General features: G+C 37.7%; 1 protein-coding gene across 9 annotated transcripts in view; it reads right to left on the bottom strand.

Annotated features, from left to right (window-relative positions):
* Ppig (peptidylprolyl isomerase G) overlaps nt 1-21823 on the bottom strand; it is a 28565-nt gene extending 6742 nt beyond the window's left edge. The window contains exons 1-12 of one of the 9 annotated variants that reach the window (XM_032903440.1): nt 21675-21823; nt 20717-20820; nt 13438-13505; nt 12967-13044; nt 12803-12877; nt 12316-12423; nt 11998-12042; nt 10771-10858; nt 9514-9543; nt 9282-9421; nt 3147-3354; nt 1025-1192 (exon numbers count right to left, since the gene is read on the bottom strand). In XM_032903440.1, the coding sequence (XP_032759331.1) occupies nt 1025-1192; nt 3147-3354; nt 9282-9421; nt 9514-9543; nt 10771-10858; nt 11998-12042; nt 12316-12423; nt 12803-12877; nt 12967-13027 (923 nt within the window). In that variant the 5' untranslated portion in view covers nt 13028-13044; nt 13438-13505; nt 20717-20820; nt 21675-21823. Of the gene's footprint in view, nt 1-1024; nt 1193-3146; nt 3355-9281; nt 9422-9513; nt 9544-10770; nt 10859-11997; nt 12043-12315; nt 12424-12802; nt 12878-12966; nt 13045-13437; nt 13506-20716; nt 20821-21270; nt 21566-21621 lie in introns of those variants that run through there. The other 8 variants (XM_032903445.1, XM_032903439.1, XM_032903442.1 and 5 more) reach the window with 8 other exon arrangements.
* Nucleotides 21824-23369: the final 1546 nt, after the last annotated feature.

The following is a 23369-nucleotide window of genomic DNA, read 5'->3' as shown; positions in this document are numbered from 1 at the left end:
TGGGAACTGAACTCAGAACCTCTAAAAGAACAGCCAGTGCTCTTAACCTCTGAGCCACCTCTTCAGCCCTCCACATCATTATTAAAATGACTCATAAAAAACAATAAAGTTGATAACATTAATAAATTTATGTAAAAATATTCAAAGTAATTGAATATCCCAAATTTCATTACAGTATAATTAAGTCAGGTTTGGAGAGCAAGAGTTTTATACGAACTTATAAAACAAGGTTCATTTTCTTTTTTGGTGTGTGTGTGTGAATACACATGCATGGAAATTCAGGTACACCTGTTTGTGTAGAGAGATCTGAGGTGACCTTGGGTGTCATTCCCTAGGAGCCTTTCAACTAGTTTTTTGAAACAGGATCTCTAACTGCCTGGAGTTTACTGGGTAAGCTAATTTCATTGGTCAGCAAAGCCCAAGGGTTCACCCATCTTTACCTCCCCAGAACTGGGATCACAAGCATGCCACTGTCCCCAGCTTTTATTAAAAGAGATTTCAGCAATGAAACTACGGTTCTCATACTTGGAACAACTTGTAGGAGTCAAGTCTCTCCTTAAACCATAGGGTCAGGGTCCAAGGGAAAGTACACACATTTACATACCATTCTGTTTTTCTTGTTTTGTTATTAGCTTCAGAGGACCTTTACTCATTAGAAATCTATTTGTGGAACAGGAGGGGTCTTGCACCCTTGTACATAGAACATATGAACACATATACACTCATATGAACACATGTATATACCTATGTGTGCTCACATACACAGAATGAAAAAATAGCAAAATGAGTCTTTTTAAAACATTATACGACCAACATACCAAAATACCATCTTGTTTTACTGGTTTAACATTATCTTGTTACTAATGCCATTTGGAATGCCACCTAACACATACTATTTACACTGCAGAACTTTTTTTTCTAATTAAAATAAGATTTCATTGGGATAAGTTCTCCAGTTTAATACTATCAAAACCAAAAACATGTATGGTAACACGTAACACAACTATAAAATACACACACTCACCACTCTCTTTCTCTTTCTCTCTCTCTGTTTTTCCTTTCCTTGTCATCAGCTTTAGGAGGACTCTTCCTCATTAGGAATCTGTTTTCTGGTATAGGAGGGATCTCTTCTGGACGGACAGTAGATTGGGGCTGTGCATCAACATTTTCTGCTTCACTTTCACTGGACGGGCTAACAGGTAACATCAAAGTAAGTTCTATTTGGTTCTCACGTACCTACCTAAAGTTTCCAATTGTTAGCATTTCTTTTCTTTTGACATTACACTTTCAGTTACTGTGTACATAAGCACCCATGCCATGGTACACATGAGAGGTCTGAGAATAACTGCAGGAACCATCTTTCCCTTTCATTATCTCAGTCCAGGGTAAATTCAGGTCAGGAGGCTTGACTGCTAGGCCTTTACATGCCGACTCATCTCATCAACCCAACATTTCTTTAGTATCAAAATACATATATCAACCTGTCCCTTTCAAAGATGTGACCATGTGGTAAAAATTTTTCCTTCATTCCCCACAACTAACTAACCAACCAACCAACTCAACCAACCAACCAAACAAACAAACAAAAAAAAAAAAAAAACCACTTGCTATCAAACTCAAAAATACATATCTATAAGATATACTAAAATATGGAACTCTGTAGGTAATACATTCTGAGAAATTTAAAATACAGGATGGGGCTGGAGAGATGGCACAGTAGTGAAAAGCCCTGGCTGCTCTTCCAGAGGACACAGGTTCAATAGGCAGCACCCACATGGCAGCTCAAAACCTTCTCAACTCTAGTTCCAGGGGATCTGATACCCTCTTCTGACCTCTGTGGGCAGAGTATGCAAGCATCTATGCACATACAAACAAAGACTAAAGAAATTAGTTGCTTTTGAGGTAATAGGTCTATTAAGTTTTAATATAAATACATTTCAAACAAAAGCAGAAAATAGTGACAGAATCATCTGTTCTCAATTCATATACTTCTACCAAAGCAAAAGAGAGAAAAAGGGACCTATATGTACTGCTACAAAGTAAGGACATAATTGTTGGTTTGCTGTAATTCACATATCTTTTAAAAAAAAAAAAATCCAAACCTGGAGTGATGTTGTATACCTACAATCATTACTACTAGGATATGATATAACAGTTTCCTCTAAGATTAAAACATTCTATCCTGGCTCAGCGGTTGAGAGCATTGCCTGCTCTTCCAGAGGTCCTGAGTTCAATTCCCAGCAACCACATGGTGGCTCACAACCATCTGTAATGGGATCTGATGACCTCTGCTGGTATGTCTGAAGACAGTGTACGTACATACATAAAATAAATAAATCTAAAAAAAAAAAAACAAAAAACAAAAAAAACCCAACCAACCAAACAAACAAACAAACAAAAAAAAAACCATTCTATCCTGCAGGAAGCTACTTAATCAGGAAAGTAACCAACTCAAAACTGTTCAGGAAGTCCCTGAAACTGACAAAACTATTAAGTCTCTTCCTGCAAAAGCAGAGCCAAGCTGCAAATATTCTCAGACAAGACAAACTGCAAATGATTCTTAGACCAGATCAGTTGCTTAGAAGCAGAAACTGATCAAGCTGCCTGGAAGAGGTTTAGACAAATTCTGCTACCTGAAAAGGACATGATGCAACCTGTTGACCTGCCTGCAGGATATGCAATGTGCTTCAGGTTCCTAGCTTTATGAGCTGTCACCTATGCTGCGGTAGGCTTTTGGTGATGTGACTGAGTAATTTCTGCTCTTGTGAGTAACCCCAATAAAACTCACTAGTTCACCAATTAGACTTTGGTAATACCATACTTTATTCTGTCATGGATTCCTGTCTGGGGCAAGTAGATATGTTTGTTGCATCTTCTCAGGAAAAGTTTTGCCATGCAACAGGGGATGAGGCAGAATAACTGAATTTGAGGCAGCCTGAGGAACTGGAAATGCCTCAATGAAACCAATCTAAGAGCCCTGTAACCTAAAACCAAAAGCATCACTTCACTGGAAGAACATAAAATTAACTAAGAACTTCTGTTGCATGATCTCATATCACTCTTATAAAACCTTTCTATTTTAATGTTCTTACATAACTGATTTTTTTAAAAAAAAAACTTTAATAGACAACACTAGTATTACAGACCTTTTCTTGCTTTTCTTTCTCTTCTTCTTCTCCTTCTTATGCTTTCGGGAATTTTTCCTATGTTTCTTTTTCCTTTTTCTGGATTTTTCTTCAGAAGCGCTTTCAGAATCAGAAGAATCAGAGGAGGACTGAGAATCACTTGAGCTATCTGAATCACTGGACGATGACGAAGATGATGACTTATGCCTTTTCTTCTCTTCTTTCTTAACTTTAAAAGCAAAAGATTCTACTCAGTAATTTCAGACAAACTTACGAAGTAAAAACTTAACTTTTTCTATAAATTTTTGTTATGTCCAATATTAGATATTTTGTTCATTCAGTCATCTCAACTCAGAAGAGCAAAACAGTCAGGGCTTGAGGTTAGAACCTATAAACTTCTAGACTCATGAACCAGAATTCTATTAAGCCAAACTATTTCTGAAAATAATCAAGCTCCAAATGCTAAATCATGCTAATTTTATGAAACATTTGAACAGAAAACTTTTCTTTTTTTCGGAGCTGGGGACCGAACCCAGGGACTTGAGCTTGCTAGGCAAGCGCTCTACCACTGAGCTAAATCCCCAACCCCAGAAAACTTTTAAGAAAAAGAGTAACATCTAAGATTCCTCAGTTTCTAGTATTATAGTTTTCCGTTTCTTCTATATCAAAACTGAAGGTGAAAACTTAAAAAAACAAAAAACAAACAAACAAACAAAAAAAACCCAAAAAAACAAAAAAACAAAAACAAAAACAAAACTAAACACATTACTATGTCAACACAGGAAGGTATACTTCACTGGCACCAAGCTGCAACTTCATGACTGAGTGAGCATTCCTCTAATGATTAGAAACAGAGCTTAAAGCACAATGTCTTTTTTTTTTTTTTTTTTTTTTTGGAGCTGGGGACAAACCCAGGACCTTGTGCTTGCTTAGGCAAGCGCTCTACCGCTGAGCTAAATCCCCAAGCCCCAAAGCACAATCTCATAATCAGAAGTAATTTATCAATACTAACTATGTTTAAAAGTTTCTACAAAGAACTAAAGAGATGGCTGGGAGGTTAAAAGCACTGGCTGTTCTTCCAGAGGACCCGAGTCAATTCCCAGCACCCACACAGCAGCTCACAAATATTTATAATGAGATTTGATGCCCTCTTCTGGCATGCAGGCATGTATGCATACAGAGTACTCATACATACATGAATAAACCTTTTTTTAAAAAGTCTCTACAAAAAAGTTTCAGGTTGAAATTTTATTTTGAGTTAAGGAATCAATCCTTTTCTTTTGGACTCACTCTATAGACCAGGCTGGCCTCAAACCTGGATATCTGCCTGCCTCTGTTTCCTGAGTACTGGGATTAAAGGTTATGTGCCACCAAACCTGGCCAGGCAATCAATTTCTTAAATATTATTTTGTTATTACTATCATGTGCTATGATGTGCGTACCATGGTTAGAGGACAATTCTGTAGAGTTCCACTTTTAGGTAGGCTCAGGGACTGAACTAAGGTCAGCAAACTTACATGACAAGCACATTTACCTACTAAGCCATCTTCTCAGCTCAGGAAGTAATGTTTTAAAATGTCTTGAAACTTGGATGCTTTAAAGAACATATTAACATAAGTAAAATTATCACACATAGGGCATATGAATTTTTCAAAAGGTAAAATCTGACCCATTTAAAAGTGTTCTAACTCAAACCAGGATGGACTTGAAAATACTTATTTAGGCCAGAAAGGGGTCAACATGCATATACAGAAAGAGGAATTTCAACAAATTAGCAAAAGATAGACTTAAAACCATCAGGTCATGATGGTATTAATCAATTAAAATATAAATAAACCATTCTGCCTTTCCTACATATGATTTTATCAATACACAAAGGGATGCTGCTTCTTCTCAGAAGAGTTCCAGCAATGAGCAATGCAGGCACTACAATGGTGTGTCTTTTGGAAACTCCCAAGGAAGCACTGAATGAACACCAATTGCGGAGCAGAGAAAAACCAGTCAGCCCTGCATGACTCCTAGTCTCAAAAAAAGGGGGCTGGGGGCAGGGACTGGGGAATAAAACAAAACAAAGCTCATCTTCAGTTTTCTAAATGGATCTACTAACGGAATTTGAAACGGGATTTGAAACAGAAGCATAAAACTATGAAAAGTGGGCTGGAGAGATGGCTCAATGGTTAAGAGCACTGACTGCTCTTCTAGAGGTCCTGAGTTCAATTCCCAGCAACCACATGGTGGCTCACAACCATCTGTATTGGGATCTGATGCCCAATTGCCCAATTCTGGTGTGTCTGAAGACAGCAACAGGGAACTCTCGCATCCATGAAATAAATCTTAAAAAAAAAAAAAAAAAAAAAAAAAAAAACATGAAAAGTAGAATTATGAAAAAGCCACATCACAATGACCTAGCTGTATGGCAAGCCCCTGGCCTTAATATGCCTCAGCCTCCCAAGTAGCTGGGACTACAGTTATGCCTGGCCCAAACAAACAAACACAACTTCAATACCAATTTCAATGTTCAAGCCTTAAGTCCAGACTCAAGCAACAAAACGACTAACATTAAGAAACCAGACATTGCTACGTTTTGATCAAAGGAGCATGTAAGATTATGGCACTGGCTATCCTTTAAAAGTCCTTCTTAGGGAAAAAAGTAAAATATCTATAGATAAAACATGTATCTTGAGTGCTGGAGAGATGGTTCAGTGGTTAAGAGCTTTGGCTGCTTTTCCAGAAGTCCTGAGTTCAATCCATGGCATCCACAAGACAGCTCACAACTGTCTGAAACTTCGGTTCCAGGGTATCTGACACTCTCACTCAAATGCACATGAAATAAAAAATTTAAAAACTGTATCTGAAATTAGCTTCAAATAGGAAAACAGCCAAGTCCAATCGATGACTCATACACATCCAGAAATTTGAGTCAAGTGTGGCAATATAGTCAAACCCTGCCTTCCAAGTAAACGTTGGTGAGGGGAGAACTATCTGGAGGTAGGTAAAACAAAACTGTCTATGTGTGAACTGTTGAAGCTGGGTGATGAATATGCCCATTATACCTACTTACATGTATTAATATTCTCTATAATATAATTGAACAAGATTAAAGGAGAAAAAACTGCATCTTTGGACTCCATTGGCTTCCTTGTTACAGGCCTGGTATTTCTTCACTCAGTATCTATTGTAGCATATTAAACCCAAAATAAAAAAAGCTTCTCTCTGAAGTTACTGTCTTTGACTAAGAACCTTGGCCTCGGGGTTGGGGATTTAGCTCAGTGGTAGAGCGCTTGCCTAGCAAGCGCAAGGCCCTGAGTTCAGTCCCCAGCTCCGAAAAAAAAAAAACAAAAACAAAAACAAAAAACCTTGGCCTCTGATTCTGATTCATGATCATTATGAAGCAGCACCATACCGGCACATGGGAACAAGGTATAAAAGCTGAACATGCCTTCCTAGTCATGTTCTCTATCAAGTAGAAGGTTCTTGGGGCATAATAAAGCTGTGTATAGAAATCATGAACTCTCAAAAGGCTACTGTTAAACCAGCCATGCTATTTCATGGTGTCCTCTATCTCCTTTCTGAAAGCTAAGTCAACTTTGTGTAGAATTAAACCTATATTGTCTCATGAATTCAATTATTAATCTGAACCTAAGGTCATTAAAGCTGTTAAAGCAGTGGGTATGAAGACACAAAAACTGAAAAACCTACTTATATATACTTTTAATAACCAAAGGGTAGGAGATATCAAACTTTTAAAAATGTTTTTAAAAGAAAATTAATTCACAATGAATATAAGTCAAAGAAATACCAAACATATATAATTTCTAGGTAAAATGAAAATAATATATCCATCAAAGTAATTTGACTGTGTCAAATACTTTATCCCATAATTAAGAAACTTTCATTCACCAGCTCCCACTTTTATTTTGCATTGGAATTCTTAAAAAAAAAAAAAAAAGCATATCACACTGTTTTTTATTTATTATAATGTGTGTGCACGCATGTGCAAAGTTGTCATGGAATCATTCTTTTTCTCCTTATGTATGTGGTTTCTAGTACTGAGTACTGCCAGCCTTGTCACTTGCTAAGACAACTTGCTAACTCAAAAGCTGATTTAAAAGCTCATTCTCTCTACCAAGTGTATGAAATATACCTTAAATGACCTTATAACTTTAAAATGTACCTATACTTCCTACCAAGTGTATAAAATATACCTTAAATGACCTTTGAAGAAAACCAGAAAGAGACTGAGATCTGTTTTTTATAGTGATGGAATTTGTTCAATTTTCAGACATTAACCATAAAAAGAAAATAAATTGTTTTAGGGAAAGTACCTTCAATTTGAGCTTTGACAGGCCTTAACCCTTCTTTTTCAAGTTCATCAATGTTATTTTGAATAAACCTAACTGATATACCCTTTTCATTCCAATCTTTTGTCAGGGGGTGGGCTGGAGGAGATTGAGAATGTCAAAGAACAAAGAATAAAAAGGCCAAAAAAAAAGAAAAGAAAAAAAAGGTATAAAAGGCATTTCAACATCAATATTATTCTATTAGTCCAGTAGATAGTAGCTAAGTTTCAAATTCTGTGTTAATCAAAATTTTAAAATATGATTAAGTCATATTAGGATTACAACAAAGAGATGTAATCTTTAAAGTCTACCAATACATTTAAATGAGCAGTATACAATATGTACTAAATACCATGCCAGGAAATGGAGAAAATGTACTGTATTTATAGAGTATATTGAAAAGTTCTGGGAGAAATTTAGATATGAGCTCTATCTTCGCACATTTCAGAAAATAAGGTTAACAGCAAACAGGTATTGCTGTTTATAGATAATCTATGACTGTAAAGGTTGTATGGATTTAGAAATTAAATTAGCTAATATGAACAAAAAGCAGAAAGATTTGGGAGCGACACAATTGATTCTGGTGTAACACAACACACATATTCCTATAAAGCACTACATTAAGGAAAATTAAGAACAAATGGCTTTGGTGTGGTGATACTTATCTGTAATTCTAGCACTTGGAAAGCAGAAACAGAATGAGAATTAGAAGGTAATAAATTTGAGGCCAGCCTAATGGCAGTTAGCTAGGTGTAGAGATGAACCTTAATTCCAGCACTTGGGAGGCTGTGAGTATCCCTTTGAGTTTCAGGCCAGTGTTGTCTACAGAGCAAGTCCCAGATCAGCCAAGGCTACACAGAAAAACCCTGCCTAAAAAAGCAAAACAAAACAAAAAGTGGACTACAGGAAAACATCAGGAATACTCAAAACCTTCATTGGTGACATATTTTAAAAAGACAGAAAACAAAAGTAGTGATTTAGTTTTACTTAGACTAAATTACTAAGAAGTTAAAAAAAAAATAAGTCTAATGACTCTAAAAATAACAGAAGTTTGCTCTTGAAATTACACTTTTTGTATATACCTATAAAGGCAATTAGTCAAGTCAAGTTTTGTGCATTTACTTTGTGTGTAGACAAGATTATACATAAGCAAAATTCTTTAAAGATTTATTTATTATATATAAGTATGCTGTGGCTGTCTTCAGATACACCAGAAGAGGGCATCAGATCTTATTACAGATGGTTGTGAGCAACCATGTGGTTGCTAGGATTTGACTTCAGGAGTCCTAGAAGAGTAGTCAGTACTCTTAACCACTGAGCCATCTCTTCAGTCCAGCAAAATTTTCTAATACAGCAATTCGACTGGAATAAAGGCATGTTTCCAAAACAAACATTCTAGCAGATGTGACCTATATTTGAATTTGAAACAGAGGTCCCACCACTTGGAGGGCAGAGGCACCTGTGTACGTGCACATATCTATGTATACAAGACACTCAGGTCTTCATGACGAGACCTTGTCTCACCACTCCCCAAAAGAGACTGAAGAAAGTAGTGAATAATTGTCTGCAGAGGACGTACAAATGCTAAACACTGTGCAAAGTTCTTTACAAGTATAATTTTCTTATTGTACTTATGGTATATTGTCCATGACTTTTGAAGAACCATAAATGAGGCTATGCTCTGACATAGACACACATGCAGGAGCACCCACAAATTAGGAAAAATTGACAGAATACATCTAAACCCATAAAACCCCATGCTTATAATCTCTGCTTATCTGAGCCAGAGTACCCTTAGCTGTGCACCCATTCTTACCCTTAGACTTGGGAACCAGCTCTCCACAACTGAGTATCCGAACCTCAGCAAACGGTTTGCTAGCAGCATCTGTTTTCTGGTTTTCGATCTCTCTCACAACTTCCTGACCAGAGATCACTTGCCCAAAGACAACATGATGCCTAAAACATCAAGTAAAGGTTACTAAATAAAAGCTTCTTACTTTTAACACAACAAAGTAAAATATGCTGTAAGATATTAAAATAATCCTTACCCATCTAAATGAGGAGTTGGTTTCGTTGTTCTTTTGGAAGTCATCAGATAAAAGAATAAAAACAAAAACAAAGTTAGCTTCTATAAAAAGAAAAGAGTGACTGAAAGTAAGAAATCATGTACTGCCCTTACATAGCAGAACCTCATTATGAATGCGAGGATTTTCCATGCAGGTTTTAAAGCTCGTTCTGAATACAAAAGTCATACCCACTTACTAGTAAGTACATGAATAGTTGACATTAGAGTTATTCCATCCACTTGTATTTCTACTTGTAACTAGGTTTTTATTAAATATTCCTGATTATATGATGTTATGGTATATTGGCACTGCCAAATTTACCAAATCTCTCTAACTTATGGGTTTAACAACAGTACTTTTCACCCTAACCTTTTAAACAGTTCAAGTGGAGGGTTTTAGAGCAATTGAGAGAGGTGGGAACTGTCGATCTGATGGCTCTGAGATGTATTTGTTGAGCCTGAATAGAAATAGTCTACTTAGTTTCATATATTTAATTGTAGGCACTTCTGCATGAAAACCCAAGTTCCCGACCTCTCTGGAATATCTCAAAATTATAGTACCTAGCACATGGAGTAAGTGACCAGTACTTAGTGTTCCTGTTTTCTTCAACACAGGAATTAATACATGAGATTCCATGTTCCAACAGGCTTACTCATGTTATTTAACTTCTCTAGGCTTTTGAGCTTGTTATGTATGATAGTGAGTAAAATTTTGCGTTGAAGACAAGCTGAATTAAACTGGGTCATCTCCAAACAAGAGCATAATGGTACGTGTACTGGGGAAGCTAAGATGGGGCTCAAGGAGCCTGGTCAAGAGACTCTTTCAAAACAAACTCACCTGAATCTAAAGAAAACACTTATTGTTCAATGCATTTTTTTCCAAGCACCCCTCCCCCTTTTATTCTCAAGCTCAACCTTAAAACTATGTGTTTGAAGGCTGGTATTTGTTTATGTAGAGACATACTGGTATATAAAATTGCTCACAGCCAGATAAAGTATTTGGTGTACAAGCGTGAGTTTGATCCCTAGAATCCACATTGAAAGCTGGGTACAGTAGTGGATGGTGCTTGATGTGGTGGATGGATTCCGGAGTTTGTTCTTTGACAATGGATGCCTTAATCCACTTATTACTTTCTCAGTAAGCTATATCACCTGGGACTTTTACTATAATTTTACAGTCTCTCTCTTATAAAGGGAATGGGGAAGGTTAGCAGGGATATTTGAGACCTTAAATACATACATAAAGAACTGAGAGCCATTTGTATCCTTCCCTCTGTTGGCCATTGATAAGAGAAACTCTTTGTTGTGTTTAACAGCAAAACTCTCATCTATATAAAGAGAAGAAAATTTTCAGTTATATTGGAAATATAAGCTTCAAGACACTTATTGTCCAAGGCTGGAGATGGCTTGGTAGTTAAGAGGCTTGCTGTGCAAACATGAGGACGGATGTAGAAAATCATGTTGACCATTGCATACTTGTAACCTCAGCGCTGAGAGCCTGGCTTGGGCTTCAGTGACAGACCCTGTCTCAAAGGACTAAGGCAGAATGGTATAGCACCTGATGTCTTCCTCTAGTCTGTACACATGAGGAAATGCTCACATTTGCTCACACATGTGCATATACATCATACCCACAAAAATTCATTTTCCATTCTTGTTCACAATGGAAGTTTTCCTGTTTATTTGAGACAGGGTATTGCCCTTTAAACTAAGTTGGCCTCCAAATCCTTCCTCAGCCGCCCCAGGGCTGGTATTCCAGACCAGTGCTACTACGCCTGGCTCCATGTGTTCCTTATTGTCAAACACAAACGACAAAGTCAGGTTATGAAGGAAGAAAGAACTTATCATGGATCAATATTTACTTCTGTAATTTTAGATTTATCACTAATTTTTCTTCCCTGGTGTGAAGGATTGAACTCAGAGTCCCATGCATACTATCAAGCACTCTATCACTGAGTCTAAAATACTTAAAAACTCTTGCCTACCATGAACAATGCCCTGGATTTGCTCCCAGCACTCTACTAAAAATAAACAGCAATATTTGAAGAGTATTCCTTACATTTTTATCCCTTTCCTTCATGAGTGTGGAGAGAGAAACATCATAGTCTAGACTCAGTAACTTAACCTCCATCAGAGCAGTATTTACTTCACTAATAAGAACTTTTCTTCTAATTTTTAATTAGCATATGAGAAAAAAGTATGAGAAATTTGAAGCAATATTCTCTTAAATACCAAAGTAAAATATGAAAACCAGGGGAGGGAATGGGGGCTTATGGATAGGAAACCGGGAAGGGGAATAACCTTTGAAATGTAAGTAAAGAAATATATAATAAAATATTTAAAAAATATAAAAACCATTAAGTTATTTCTATATTCATATGCTTATAGTTGTATGAAAACTCAAGTTCCAGACCTACTATAACTTATAATGAAATGAGTAAAAAATAATTAAATGTAAAAACTTTACCTTCAAAGAATCCTCCATAAATTGATTCTCCTCCTCTTCCATTCCCTAGTTATGAAAAACACTCTTAGAACTCAGGATAGTAAACTCAGTCAAATACTTCTCATCAAATATGTATACAAATGATTCTGCATCATTAACACTCAAAGGAATACAACAAATTATAAGACATCGATATAATTTTAATGACAAGAGGACTGACTCTTGTAAACTGTCATCTGATCTCCACTTCCCCGTTTAACACGCACTACCAGAAACCTTTAATTTATATTTAACAAAAAATATAAATTTCTTGGTCTTTTATGGGACTCAAAGTCTCACCTTCACTGAAGTCACCACCCTGAACCATGAAATCCTTGACAACTCTATGAAAGAGACAGCTCTTATAGTGTAATGGCTTCTGAGTTGATTTCCCTGTCCCCTTTTCACCTGGAAAAAGAAACAGTCATAGATCAATGAAAAGAAGAGACTGAAGTATTAGTAAAGCCCATATTTTTCTAGAGAACACAGAAATCAATCTCAGATAAAATCTTATCACGACTAGTATTTATTTTTAATTGATTGATGAACTTGGATCTTTTTGAACCCGTCTATCTCTGTAACTCAGGCTGCCCTTACACTCACAGTTCTCATCTCAGCTTTCCAAGGGCTGGGATGACAGGCAAGCCACACCTTGCATGTGGCCCACTATGGTCTTGAATGCATGCTCTTGCCTCAGCCTGAGTTTTGACATTTTATATCTTCATCCTAATGCAGGGCTCACAGCTATTATTTCTAGGAATTAGGACAATTGAAAGTGCAAACAAACCTGTACAAAGACAACGAAAGTTCTCACACGTTTTGGGACATACATCGGAAAATAATTCAAAGACAACTCTTCCAGCTGAAAAAGAAGGTATTTGGTTTAAATTTTTTGACTACAGTTTTATATTCTAGTATAAAAATGTTAATTAGAAAGAATAATATTCTTACCAGGTTGATTATTAATGGCAATGTCAAAAAAACATCGAGGACGCTGAACCTTTATTCCCATGGTTCCGACACTTCAGTCTGTGAGTGTAACATGTACAGTTTTAAGGTTAGCTAATGAAAACGGCAAGGACTTTCTATTAATGTCGAAAAGCAAAATCTATTGCACAACAACTACAAATGTTGTTGAATTTATTTTACATTTGTTTCCTTGGGATAACTCATTATGATTCTTGGAGATTAGACTATACTTTGAGGAAAAGAGAAAATACTTTAAAGATTACAGCATAGTTATACTGGGCATACTGGGCAGGAGTTATACTAATCTTCTTTATTATTCCAATTTTAATAAATGTGCTCCAAAAGACAGCAGTCATTATCATATAAATTTCTATTTTACCAACCAAAGATTGCTATCCCATACAGAATTCTACATTAAGTCTGTAAAACTAGAGAACAAAATTTGCACATTACCTTTCAGTTTAGGGGAAACAATAAAAAACGAAAACCCACCAAGGATAACTGAATCAATCGTTTTGTTCCTAGGAAAGAAAAATGAAAGTTCTGATTATAGTGTAAGATATTAAAGAAAAATACCGGGGATGGAGAGATGGCTCAGCCGCTAAGAGCACTGACTGTTCTTCTAGAGGTCCTGAGTTCAATTCCCAGCAACCACATGGTAGCTCACAACCATCTGTAATGGAATCCGATGTCCTCTTCTGGTGAAGACAGTGATAGTGTACACGCACATAATAAAAATAAATCTTAAGGGGTTGGGGATTTAGCTCAGTGGTAGAGCGCTTGCCTAGCAAGCACAAGGCCCTGGGTTCGGTCCCCAGCTCCAAAAAAAATCTTAAAAAAAAAAAAGAAAAAGAAAATACCAAGTTCGAACAAAACCAAAATAAATTATCTAAGAAAAGGAAGAGGTTTTGTTTCTAAGGCAAAAATCTCACTATGTATCTCTGGCTAACTCTGTACTCATTATGTAGCCTAGGCTGGCCTAAAATTTGTGGCAATCCTCCTGCTTCAGCCTCCTGAATGTTGGGGTGACAGGTGTATATTACTACACCTGACGTGAAAGGTGAATATTTTAATGATACCAATATAAGGTAGATAGAATTCTGATCAAAAGCATATTCAATTTTACATAAGGTTACTCCTGGTCATTAGCAACAGTCAATGACGGGCGCATAATAATGTGTGAAATACTATGTAGGAAGTTTGTTTGTTTGTTTGTTTTGGAGCTGGGGAACGAACCCAGGGCCTTGCGGTTGCTAGGCAAGCACTCTACCACTGAGCTAAATGCCCAACCCCTCCCTATGTAGGAAGTTTTATTTACACGCAGGTACCTTTTACTTGACATTCTTTTTATAAATCATTTATTTTAAGGATTTATAATGTCTAATTATAATACTTAGTAGGGAATGATACAGTAAGGCAAAAAGCTGATAAAGCAAAACTGGCAAGTATCAAATAACAGCCAAACAGACTACAAAAATAATCATTTCATTTGCTCAGAAGAGACTGAAATACATATACTTTTGTTTAAACTATCATACCTAAATTACTAAGGTGCCTTAGCAAACAGCCTGTGACACATTATACAGGGTAAGCAACACCCTGAAAGGTCTATATTCTTCACTCTTGAGTCTTCCTTTTGCTTTTCTTTCTTTCTTTCCTTCTTTCTTTCTTTCCTTCCTTCTTTCTTTTTTTTTCTTTGGTGCTGGCCTCACACATGGTACTTGTGTCATACCCTTGCACAACTTAGATGAAATTTTGAGACAATTATAGATTTACATCCAGTCATAGAAAATCACTGAAGGATGGGCATGGTGGTGCATTTCTTTAGTCCAAACACTGGGAAACTAAAGTCAGGATGACAGTGATATTCTGTCTTAAAACAAAACAAAATCTTCCATGCCCATACCTTTAATCACAGCACTTGAAAAGCAAAAGTACATGACTCTAGAGGCTATCCTCGTCTATCTACATAGAGAGTCACAGGAAGCAAAGCTACATTAATAGACACTCTGTCTCAAAATAAAATTAAAAAAACTAATGAACCATGTTGACACTCTGAAAAGTCTCTCAAGTTACTGAACGGGACAGCAAGGCAGTACAACAGTTAAGATCAATTAGCTGCTCGTCAAGAAAACCAAAGTTTGGGGCTGGAGAGATGGCTCAGTGTAGAGCACTGACTGTTCTTTCAGAGGTCCTGAGTTCAAATCCCAGCAACCACATGGTAGCTCACAACCATCTGTCAGGGGATCTGATGCCCTCTTCTGGCACGCAGATGTACATAGAGCACTCCTATACATAAAATAAATAAATCTTTTAAAAAAAAAAGAAAAAGAAAAAAGAAAACCAAAGGTTGAGTCCCAGCACCCAGTCGTCTCTTACAGCCACCTGTTACTCCAGTTCCAGGGTATCACTAATGTTGTCCTCTTGTGACCTTTACAGATACTGCACACACATGAATACACATACATGCAGGCAAAACGCACCCACACATAAAATAATAATTTTTAAAATAAGTAAAATTGCTAAGATGCTATTACTAATTATTACTAGAGACTTAACAGCTACTAGTCATAAATAGGATATTTCCTCTGTATTTAAGACTCTTAAATATTACTTAATAATATCTAAACTCTGAAACAATAAGACCAACATTTAATCAATTTCTCATTTTTTTCCAAGAAAAAGAGCATTACCAAGACTACATTACTAAGATATAGAAAATTTAATTAAAAAAAAACTTAAGCCCATAAAAATTTCAAGAAAATGGCCATACAATCCTGTATTCCCGGCATTCCAGAGAGTCATCTTCTAAAATGAACCTGGGCTCTGTAGCAAGACTGATTTCAGTGTGAAAAAATTCATCACCAGTTGTCTCAGAAAATAATCAAATCTTTTGGGATTAATTATCTGTGAATATTTGATTGTCACAAATTTATTATAGCCTGAATGAGCTATAGCTAATAATTATCATAAAACCCCAGATTTGAATTTTTTTGAGAAATAATTACACCTGGCACAGTGCCTCATTTTGTACAGTGATCAGCATGTGCTGCTCCCATTATAATGATGGAATGCACGTTCTAGTTTGACCTTGTTTCCATTACTGCTTATGAACTGAAACCATTATCATCTACTTGATGTTATAAACTCAATTTACCTATTCGACTTCCTCAGAAATGAGTGACACTGATTTTTTTTTTTTTTTTATATTAGAACTACTTTTTTTGGGACAAGGCTCCCAATGTAGCTCAGGCTGAATTTGAACTTTCCATCCTCCTGCTGCTGCCTGATGTTTGGCATGAAAATACTTTAAATTAAGAAATAAAGCTAAAAAAGCTCACACATAAAAAAAAAAAACCTAGTTATACAAATACACAAAATCCTAACAACTATAACTTTTACTATTTGTATTTCATTCTACCCTCTATGAATGATTAGAATCTTGTTTTAAATGCTTATTATCACTTTGCATATTAACAACTAAAGTAGTAATATTTATAAACATAAAATGCTAAACTTCTTCAAATGTTTCAGGAACATCAGTGACTGGTCAGAAATTCATTTTTGCAGTTTCATACATAAAATGATTTTCATATTCATCCTAATGGGTCCTAAGATGCCAAGGGGAAAGGGTAAGTATATAAGCAGCTAATTATTAAGTGGAGTATTTGTAATTAGGTAGTAATGTAGTGACTTTATCACATTAAAGAGTAGAGTCAGCAATACACTGAGTCTCAACACTTAAGGGAACAGACAGTGGATTCTTTAAAATTATTAGAATGACAACCAACTCTTTCCTTTTTTGCTCCTTCTAATTCCTCTGGCTATGTGTCCCATAAGATTCAATTCAGCCATAGTACTCTAGAAACTTCTCTCTCCAGGCTGAATGATCCTCCCTGGGTAAAAAAAAATTTTATAAACTCATCTATAAATTCCACCAACTCAATATCTTTCTAGCTTTTTGTTAAAAAACAAACAAACAAACAAAAAACAAGGTCTTCTATGATTGTCAAAGATGGCCTTAAACACACCCTGTGTTCTAAGTGGACCATGAACTTAACATCCTCCTGTCTCAGTTTTTCAAGTATTTGGAATTATAGACCTGTGTCATAGGTCTCTTCTAAAACTTTATCTTCTACACAAAGCACAGTGCTAACCCCCCAGGGACTTCTTCATCAAATAGAAAGAATGCTTGTTAATGCAATATGTCTGAAGCAGTCAGTGTTCTGTTGTTGGCTTTTACTTTTTTGTTTTCATTTTTTAAAGATAATTTTATGAAACCGGGGCTGCCATCTAACTTACTATGTAGCTTGAGAATGACATTAAACTCTTGATCCTCTTGCGTCCACATCCTAACTGCTGGAGTGACAAGTGTATACCAGAACACCCAGATAGAACTTGTATTTCCTATTATAACCTGTGCTGTTTTCTCCCCTATACGTATGCTTTTCACATGAGGTATTGTTATTATTGACTCTCCTGAAAGAAAGATAACATGTTCTTATCAGATAGGCTTATTTTAAAAAATTTAGTATTTGTTGTTGCTGTTTCGAGACAGGGTCTTTTTATGTAGTCCTGGAGATCCTGGGAATTGGTCTGGCTTAGAATGAAGAGATCTACATGGCTCTACTGGATTAAAGGAGTGTAATAGCACATCCAGCATCTGATCTGATAGGTCTGTTGGTAAGTAACAACAGTTTTTGTACAGGATTTAAGTAAGTTAAATTAATTAAAGCTATATTGGATCTTTAAATTACCTTTTTTATATATGTACTTCACTTTTTTGAATTATGGCACTTCATAAATATAAAAATTTATCAAAAAGACTTATGTATAAGTGCTCTATCTGCACATACATTTACATGCCAGAAGAGGGCAACAAATCCTATTACAGATGGTTGTGAGCCACCATGTGTTTGCTGAGAATTGAACTCAGGACCTTTGGAAGAGCAGCCAGTGCTCTTAACCTCCAAGTCACCTCTTTAGCCCCAACTATCTCTTTTCTTTTCAGTTATTTCACTTTCAAAGACACTATAATTGAGGAATTGCAACTATTTATTACCAATAAAGGAATTCCAACATGTTCTACAAGCCCTAACTGCATAAAACATTACATTTAAATTGGTATACTCAAACTGCTGTCAGCATTCTTTGACAATCTAAAATGAGAAATGTTAAATGTGATATGATACATGTAAACAAAATGTCGTTCCTGGAAAAAATTCTGTACATCAACATAATTATCTAGAAATGGTTTATGTTTTCAAATTTAAAATGAGTTTACTGTGTTTCACTAAAAACTTGAACAATTTTTTAAACTGTAGTATCTTTAGAAAAGACTGTCCTATTCTTACAGTATATATAAAGGTATTTGTGAAAATATGTACACGGACTGGTGAGTTGACTTAGCCATTAAGGTCACTTGTCCCTCTTGCTGAGGACCAGGTTCAATTCCCAGAACCCACAAAGTGGTTCACAATCATCCATAACTCCAATCATAGGGAATGTGACATACTCTTCTGACCTCCGAGAACATCAGGTACACATGTGCTTCACATATATACATGTAGGTGAAACATTCAATGCACATATAATCTAAACAAGAAAATATGTGCATATAAACATAAAGCCAATATTCTAACTTGATTAATGCTACACTGGTAAGCAGTTTTCAGAAGCATTAACATCTAATAATACAAGCATCACCATTGTGTGTTTTCCACATTCCTTTGAAAAATTTTTTTACATTTATTCTTAGGAGGGGGAGGCATGTACAATGCACATGTGTGTAGGACAACTTAGAGGAACTAGTTTTCTCCTTCTACTATGTGGCTTCCAGGGATAGAATTCAGATCCTCAAACTTAGTGGTAAATGAGACACTTTTCAACCTTCTATATTACTTCTAATATTACTACCAAGGAAGACTAAGTTTTCTACACAAAGAGAAGGGAACCTTTGTTATATTTGGAGTTTTTAAAAAAAATTTAATTAAAAATTTGAGAATTCCATACATGAGTATTATATTTAAATTGCTTCTAACCCACCTCTCCTGCATCCTCCCAAAAAGTCTTCTTAAATTGATGACCTCTGTTTTATACATACATACACAACCTACTGTTTCCATTTAATGTTGCTTATATGTACATGTGTTTTAGGACTATTTGAGACTGAATAACCTATCAGGCTTTCATCTCTGAAAAGAACTTAAAAATCTTCCCATTCTCAACAGCCATCAACTAACTCTTCATCTAAGGTTAGGGTCTTCGGGAAATTTCCCAATCCATAATGGGATGCCAATTGATGTTTGTCATTAAGCAAGTCTTGAGATTTGCTTTGTATTCATCTTCCCTGTCTGGTCTAGAAGACACTCTCTTGAAGTTTAGACATTAATTGCCCCCGCCCCCAAAGGCAGTACGTAAAAGGCCTGGTTGCCAATCTTTGGCACTCCTAGGAGATGGTGGATCTTTTAGGAGATGGGGACTAATGGAATGAAGCTGACTCACTAGGTGAGTCCTTGAAGGTAGTATTGGGACAGCCCTCTCACTCCATCCTCTGCTTCCTGGACTCCACAAGGAAAACATTTTGCTCTATTGTGTGTTCCCACCATGCAATGCCTAAAGAACAGGCCAACCACAGATTGAGACCTCCAAAACTGGGCAAAAATATATCCCTCCTTCAAAAAAAATTACCTGCTGGGGAGGCACTTTAACATTCAAACTAGTTTCATCATCAGCTCACTCTTAAAGTATGCACAGGGATCAAGTAAGAAGTGGAATTAACTAATTAAAACATTTGCATGCATTTACAAATGTGTACATTGCTGATGAATTAAGTAAAACAAGCCAACATTTTGAGTTGTCAGAAAAGACACCTATGGTCTTCCAAACAGAACCTTTTTCTTCAGTGTTTCTGATATACACAAACTGCTGGTGATATACACAGACTGAGCTGGGGGAACACAATGTTTAACAGGTATTCTGAAAAGTTAGGGGTTTGTGGTCCCGTGATCTAGCACTTGCCCCACAGTTGTGAGGAGGTCTTGAATCCATACACACAAACACAAGTGGAGAACAAGGACTAGGAATATGCTCAGTGGTTAAAGTATTTGCCCTAACAACGAACACCAAGGATCTAAAACAAACCAGAAAATTTTCCCTATCAGTAAAACGCAAAGGTCCAATTATAGCAGTCTTCTCTGAACATCTAAAGTACTGCCTGCAAGTCTCAAGATCCCTACTTTGGCCTATAGAAATAAAAATACAATTTTAGTGAAAGATACACACACACCCCAACCTACTTAGGGAGCAAGCAGGACAATCCATCCAATCAATTCAATGACGCTTAAAGAAACTGTTAAGCAATTAGCTTCTTTAAAACAGAGGAAAGTAAACTCTTGTAAGACTAATTACACTCCACATTATTAAACAGTAGAGTCCCTAAGAAGATGTTTTTGTTGTTCATCAAGTTGTTCAGGCTGGCCTTGATTGGTGACCCTTTCTCCTCAGCCTGGAGTTATAGGCATTGTGACACCAGATGAGGAGTTACACTTTTATGTATGTTTAAAAAAAAAAATTAAAGAAGCAGCCATTATCTGTGCAATTCGTGGACTTTATGACAATCTTTTAAAATTTATAAAAAACATTTGTGCAAACTGCTCAGTATCCGCTACAAAATAGCAATTGCTAATCATATTCTTTATACAATGGGAGTGACACAAACACAAATATGTACCTTATTCTTTCTGGATTTAGCTCCACACTCTATTACTTCTTAGATGTACTGGTGATCAAAAACAAACAAAAAAGAGAGCGTCTCATGGCGCAAGGAATGTACTCCTGTTAAGAAATCAAACCGAGCGCACAAGGTAATACTTCTGGATATTTTTGCCGGGTAAGGTTGACTTTGTTCGACATGAGAGTAAATACGGAACAAATCAGTACGTTTCTCCTAAAGGCGAACCCGGTTCAGAAACCATCTTCTCCTAAGCGGAATCCTCCCCAAAGGCCCGGCCGCTTCCAGTTGCTCAGGAACACGGGAAAACTTCTAGAGACCTAAGGTTCACATCTCACACTTGAGTTTTAGAAGTATCCTTAACATCAGGGGCCTGTGTCACTTAGGTGTATGCACCACAGCCGCTGTCCTACCAGTGGAAAAGGTCGGAGGAGGACAGCTCGTTGTCAATTTTATTCCCGGTGATTCTGGCTCTGAGCCCGTCCCTCCCTAACCCTAACCTGACAGGCCCTCGCGCTGCGCCTCCCCCTTCCCCAACCAAACGTCCCACCTACCACGTTGCAGCGCTCTGTCTCTCGGTTTGGAAGCATCCAAAAGAACCTAGCTCCCGAGAGCGGAGGCCGCTGTCGCTGCCGCCATATTACAGCTTGTGCGGCAAAATGCGTCAGGGAGGAGGTGTGCGCCGAGCAGGGAGGGCGGGGGTTGGAGAGGAAGATCTGCTTCCTGCGCCCCGGGACTCGGCTGCAAGCTGCCTAGCCCCTGCGGTGCCACAGGCCGCTCCGCCGTCCCCGGGGCCACCCTTCCGAGCCCGAACAGCTCAGAGACCTCGTCGGAAAGACGGTTACCTCGGCCCAGCCGCCCGCCTCGGCTCCGCCCCTCGCCCTGGGCCCTTCCCGCTCTCGTACCCAAGGTCTGCAGAAAATGACGCCACGCCGACAGACGCCTCCGCGTCCCTCACCTGCACCGCCACGGGCTTCTCTTCTCCGGGCCCGGTCCTCCGAAGCGCTTCAAATCTACCGCCGTCGGGAAAGGCGCTAAAGCCCACTAACCGCCTCCCTCCCCCACAGCCCAGTCCAGGCGTGGAGGGAAAATGTCGCGCCGGAAGTACGTCAGGGATGGGTGACGCCTCTCCCAGCGTTCCCCGGCTTACGTCAGTATCTTTTCCTTGCGATTGTAGGATCTTTCTGCCTTTTAAATCCATCCCTGACAGGTCGCTTAATGTTTTCTGAGAGTTGATTGGATCGTTGTGTATCCGTCAGAATGTCACAGCGCTCTCGAAGTGAAGCGCATCACTTTATAAACATTGACATGCTCTGTATTTAGACGTTCTGCCTCCAAGGAACGTCTAATATTCACCTTCGGCAAACGCTCAAAAACTAGTAACAAAGATGAGCTACTTTTGGGGTGTGGTAGCGCATGCCTTTAATCCCAGTACTCCGGGATTTATATTTTATTGAGACAGGGTCTTACTATATACCTTGGCTGGCCTGGAGCTCTCTGCGTAGATCAGGTTGACGTCAAACTCTTCTAAATTACCCTGCCTCTGCCTCTTACCCAAAAAGCTGGGATTAAAGATGTGCACCACCATGCCTGTCCTATTTTTATATGATTGCATTTGTGTCTGAGTGTATATGCACTATATGTGTATAGCTGCTTGCGGAGGTCAGATCCCTCACCCCCACTCTGAACTGGAGTTAAAAGCCGTTATGAAACACCAAATATGGGTCTTGCTTCAAGAGCCACAAGTGCTGAGCCATCTCGCCTACCCTTGACCATGTGATTTAATTTTCGAGGATGAAGTTTGAGACAAAGTGACATGCTGCTTTAGGCTTTAAGACACCGCCTCTTATTTTCTTCATCGGCCGTCAATTACCAAATGAAATATATTCTAGTCATCCTCTGACAAGGAACTGGCAGGCATTAGGATAACGTGATGGAAGGAATTTGGATCCTGGAATAACTACATGGGACAGAGATGCCTCTTATTGGGCTCATTCAACTAAGATTTTATTTTTGTAAGAGAAATAGATCCTTTAAAGCCACAGTATCAGAAACAAAAAGGGAATTCCAGTGTAAAAAATTAAGTCTAAGATGCTGTACAGTGGTGGCACAACCCTTTGATCCTAGCACTTGGGAGGCAGGGCCAGTCAGATGGCTAAGACTGAGACTTCAGAGACCTATATAGGCTGTAGATTGAGGTAAGGCAGAGTGTTTCTGGATGGCAACATTTCCTCCTGGAGGGAAATGAGGATGAGACTCACAAAACTCACAAGCAAGTTTGAAGAACTCAGGAGCTAGAGACAGCAAATTGGAGCTCTTGCCGTGTTCGGATCCATGCATCCATATAACAAGAGAGGCTTTTCTTGCTCAAGCCTGTAATCCCAGATCTGAGAAGTTGGTAGAGATAGGAAGGTCTTGGGACTCACTGGCTTCCAGCCTAGCTTGGAAAAATCCCGGATTCAGGGAGAAAACTTGACTCTAAGTGATTAGATAGAGAACAATAGAGGAGAGCACTCTGTGTCCTGGCTGCAATTCACATGCATTTGAATTCACATGTTCAAACTCACACGCATGAACATAGACATACACAAATAAAGGTACAGCTATATCTTTTTTAAATTTCAAAAATTTCCAGGTTAATGGTTGTGTACAC

The sequence above is a fragment of the Rattus rattus genome, chromosome 5, assembly GCF_011064425.1.
Source record: "Rattus rattus isolate New Zealand chromosome 5, Rrattus_CSIRO_v1, whole genome shotgun sequence".
In the NCBI taxonomy this organism is placed as follows: Eukaryota; Metazoa; Chordata; class Mammalia; order Rodentia; family Muridae; genus Rattus; species Rattus rattus.
The sequence above is the reverse complement of the archived record's forward strand: the minus strand, read 5'-3'. Positions and strand labels throughout refer to the sequence as shown.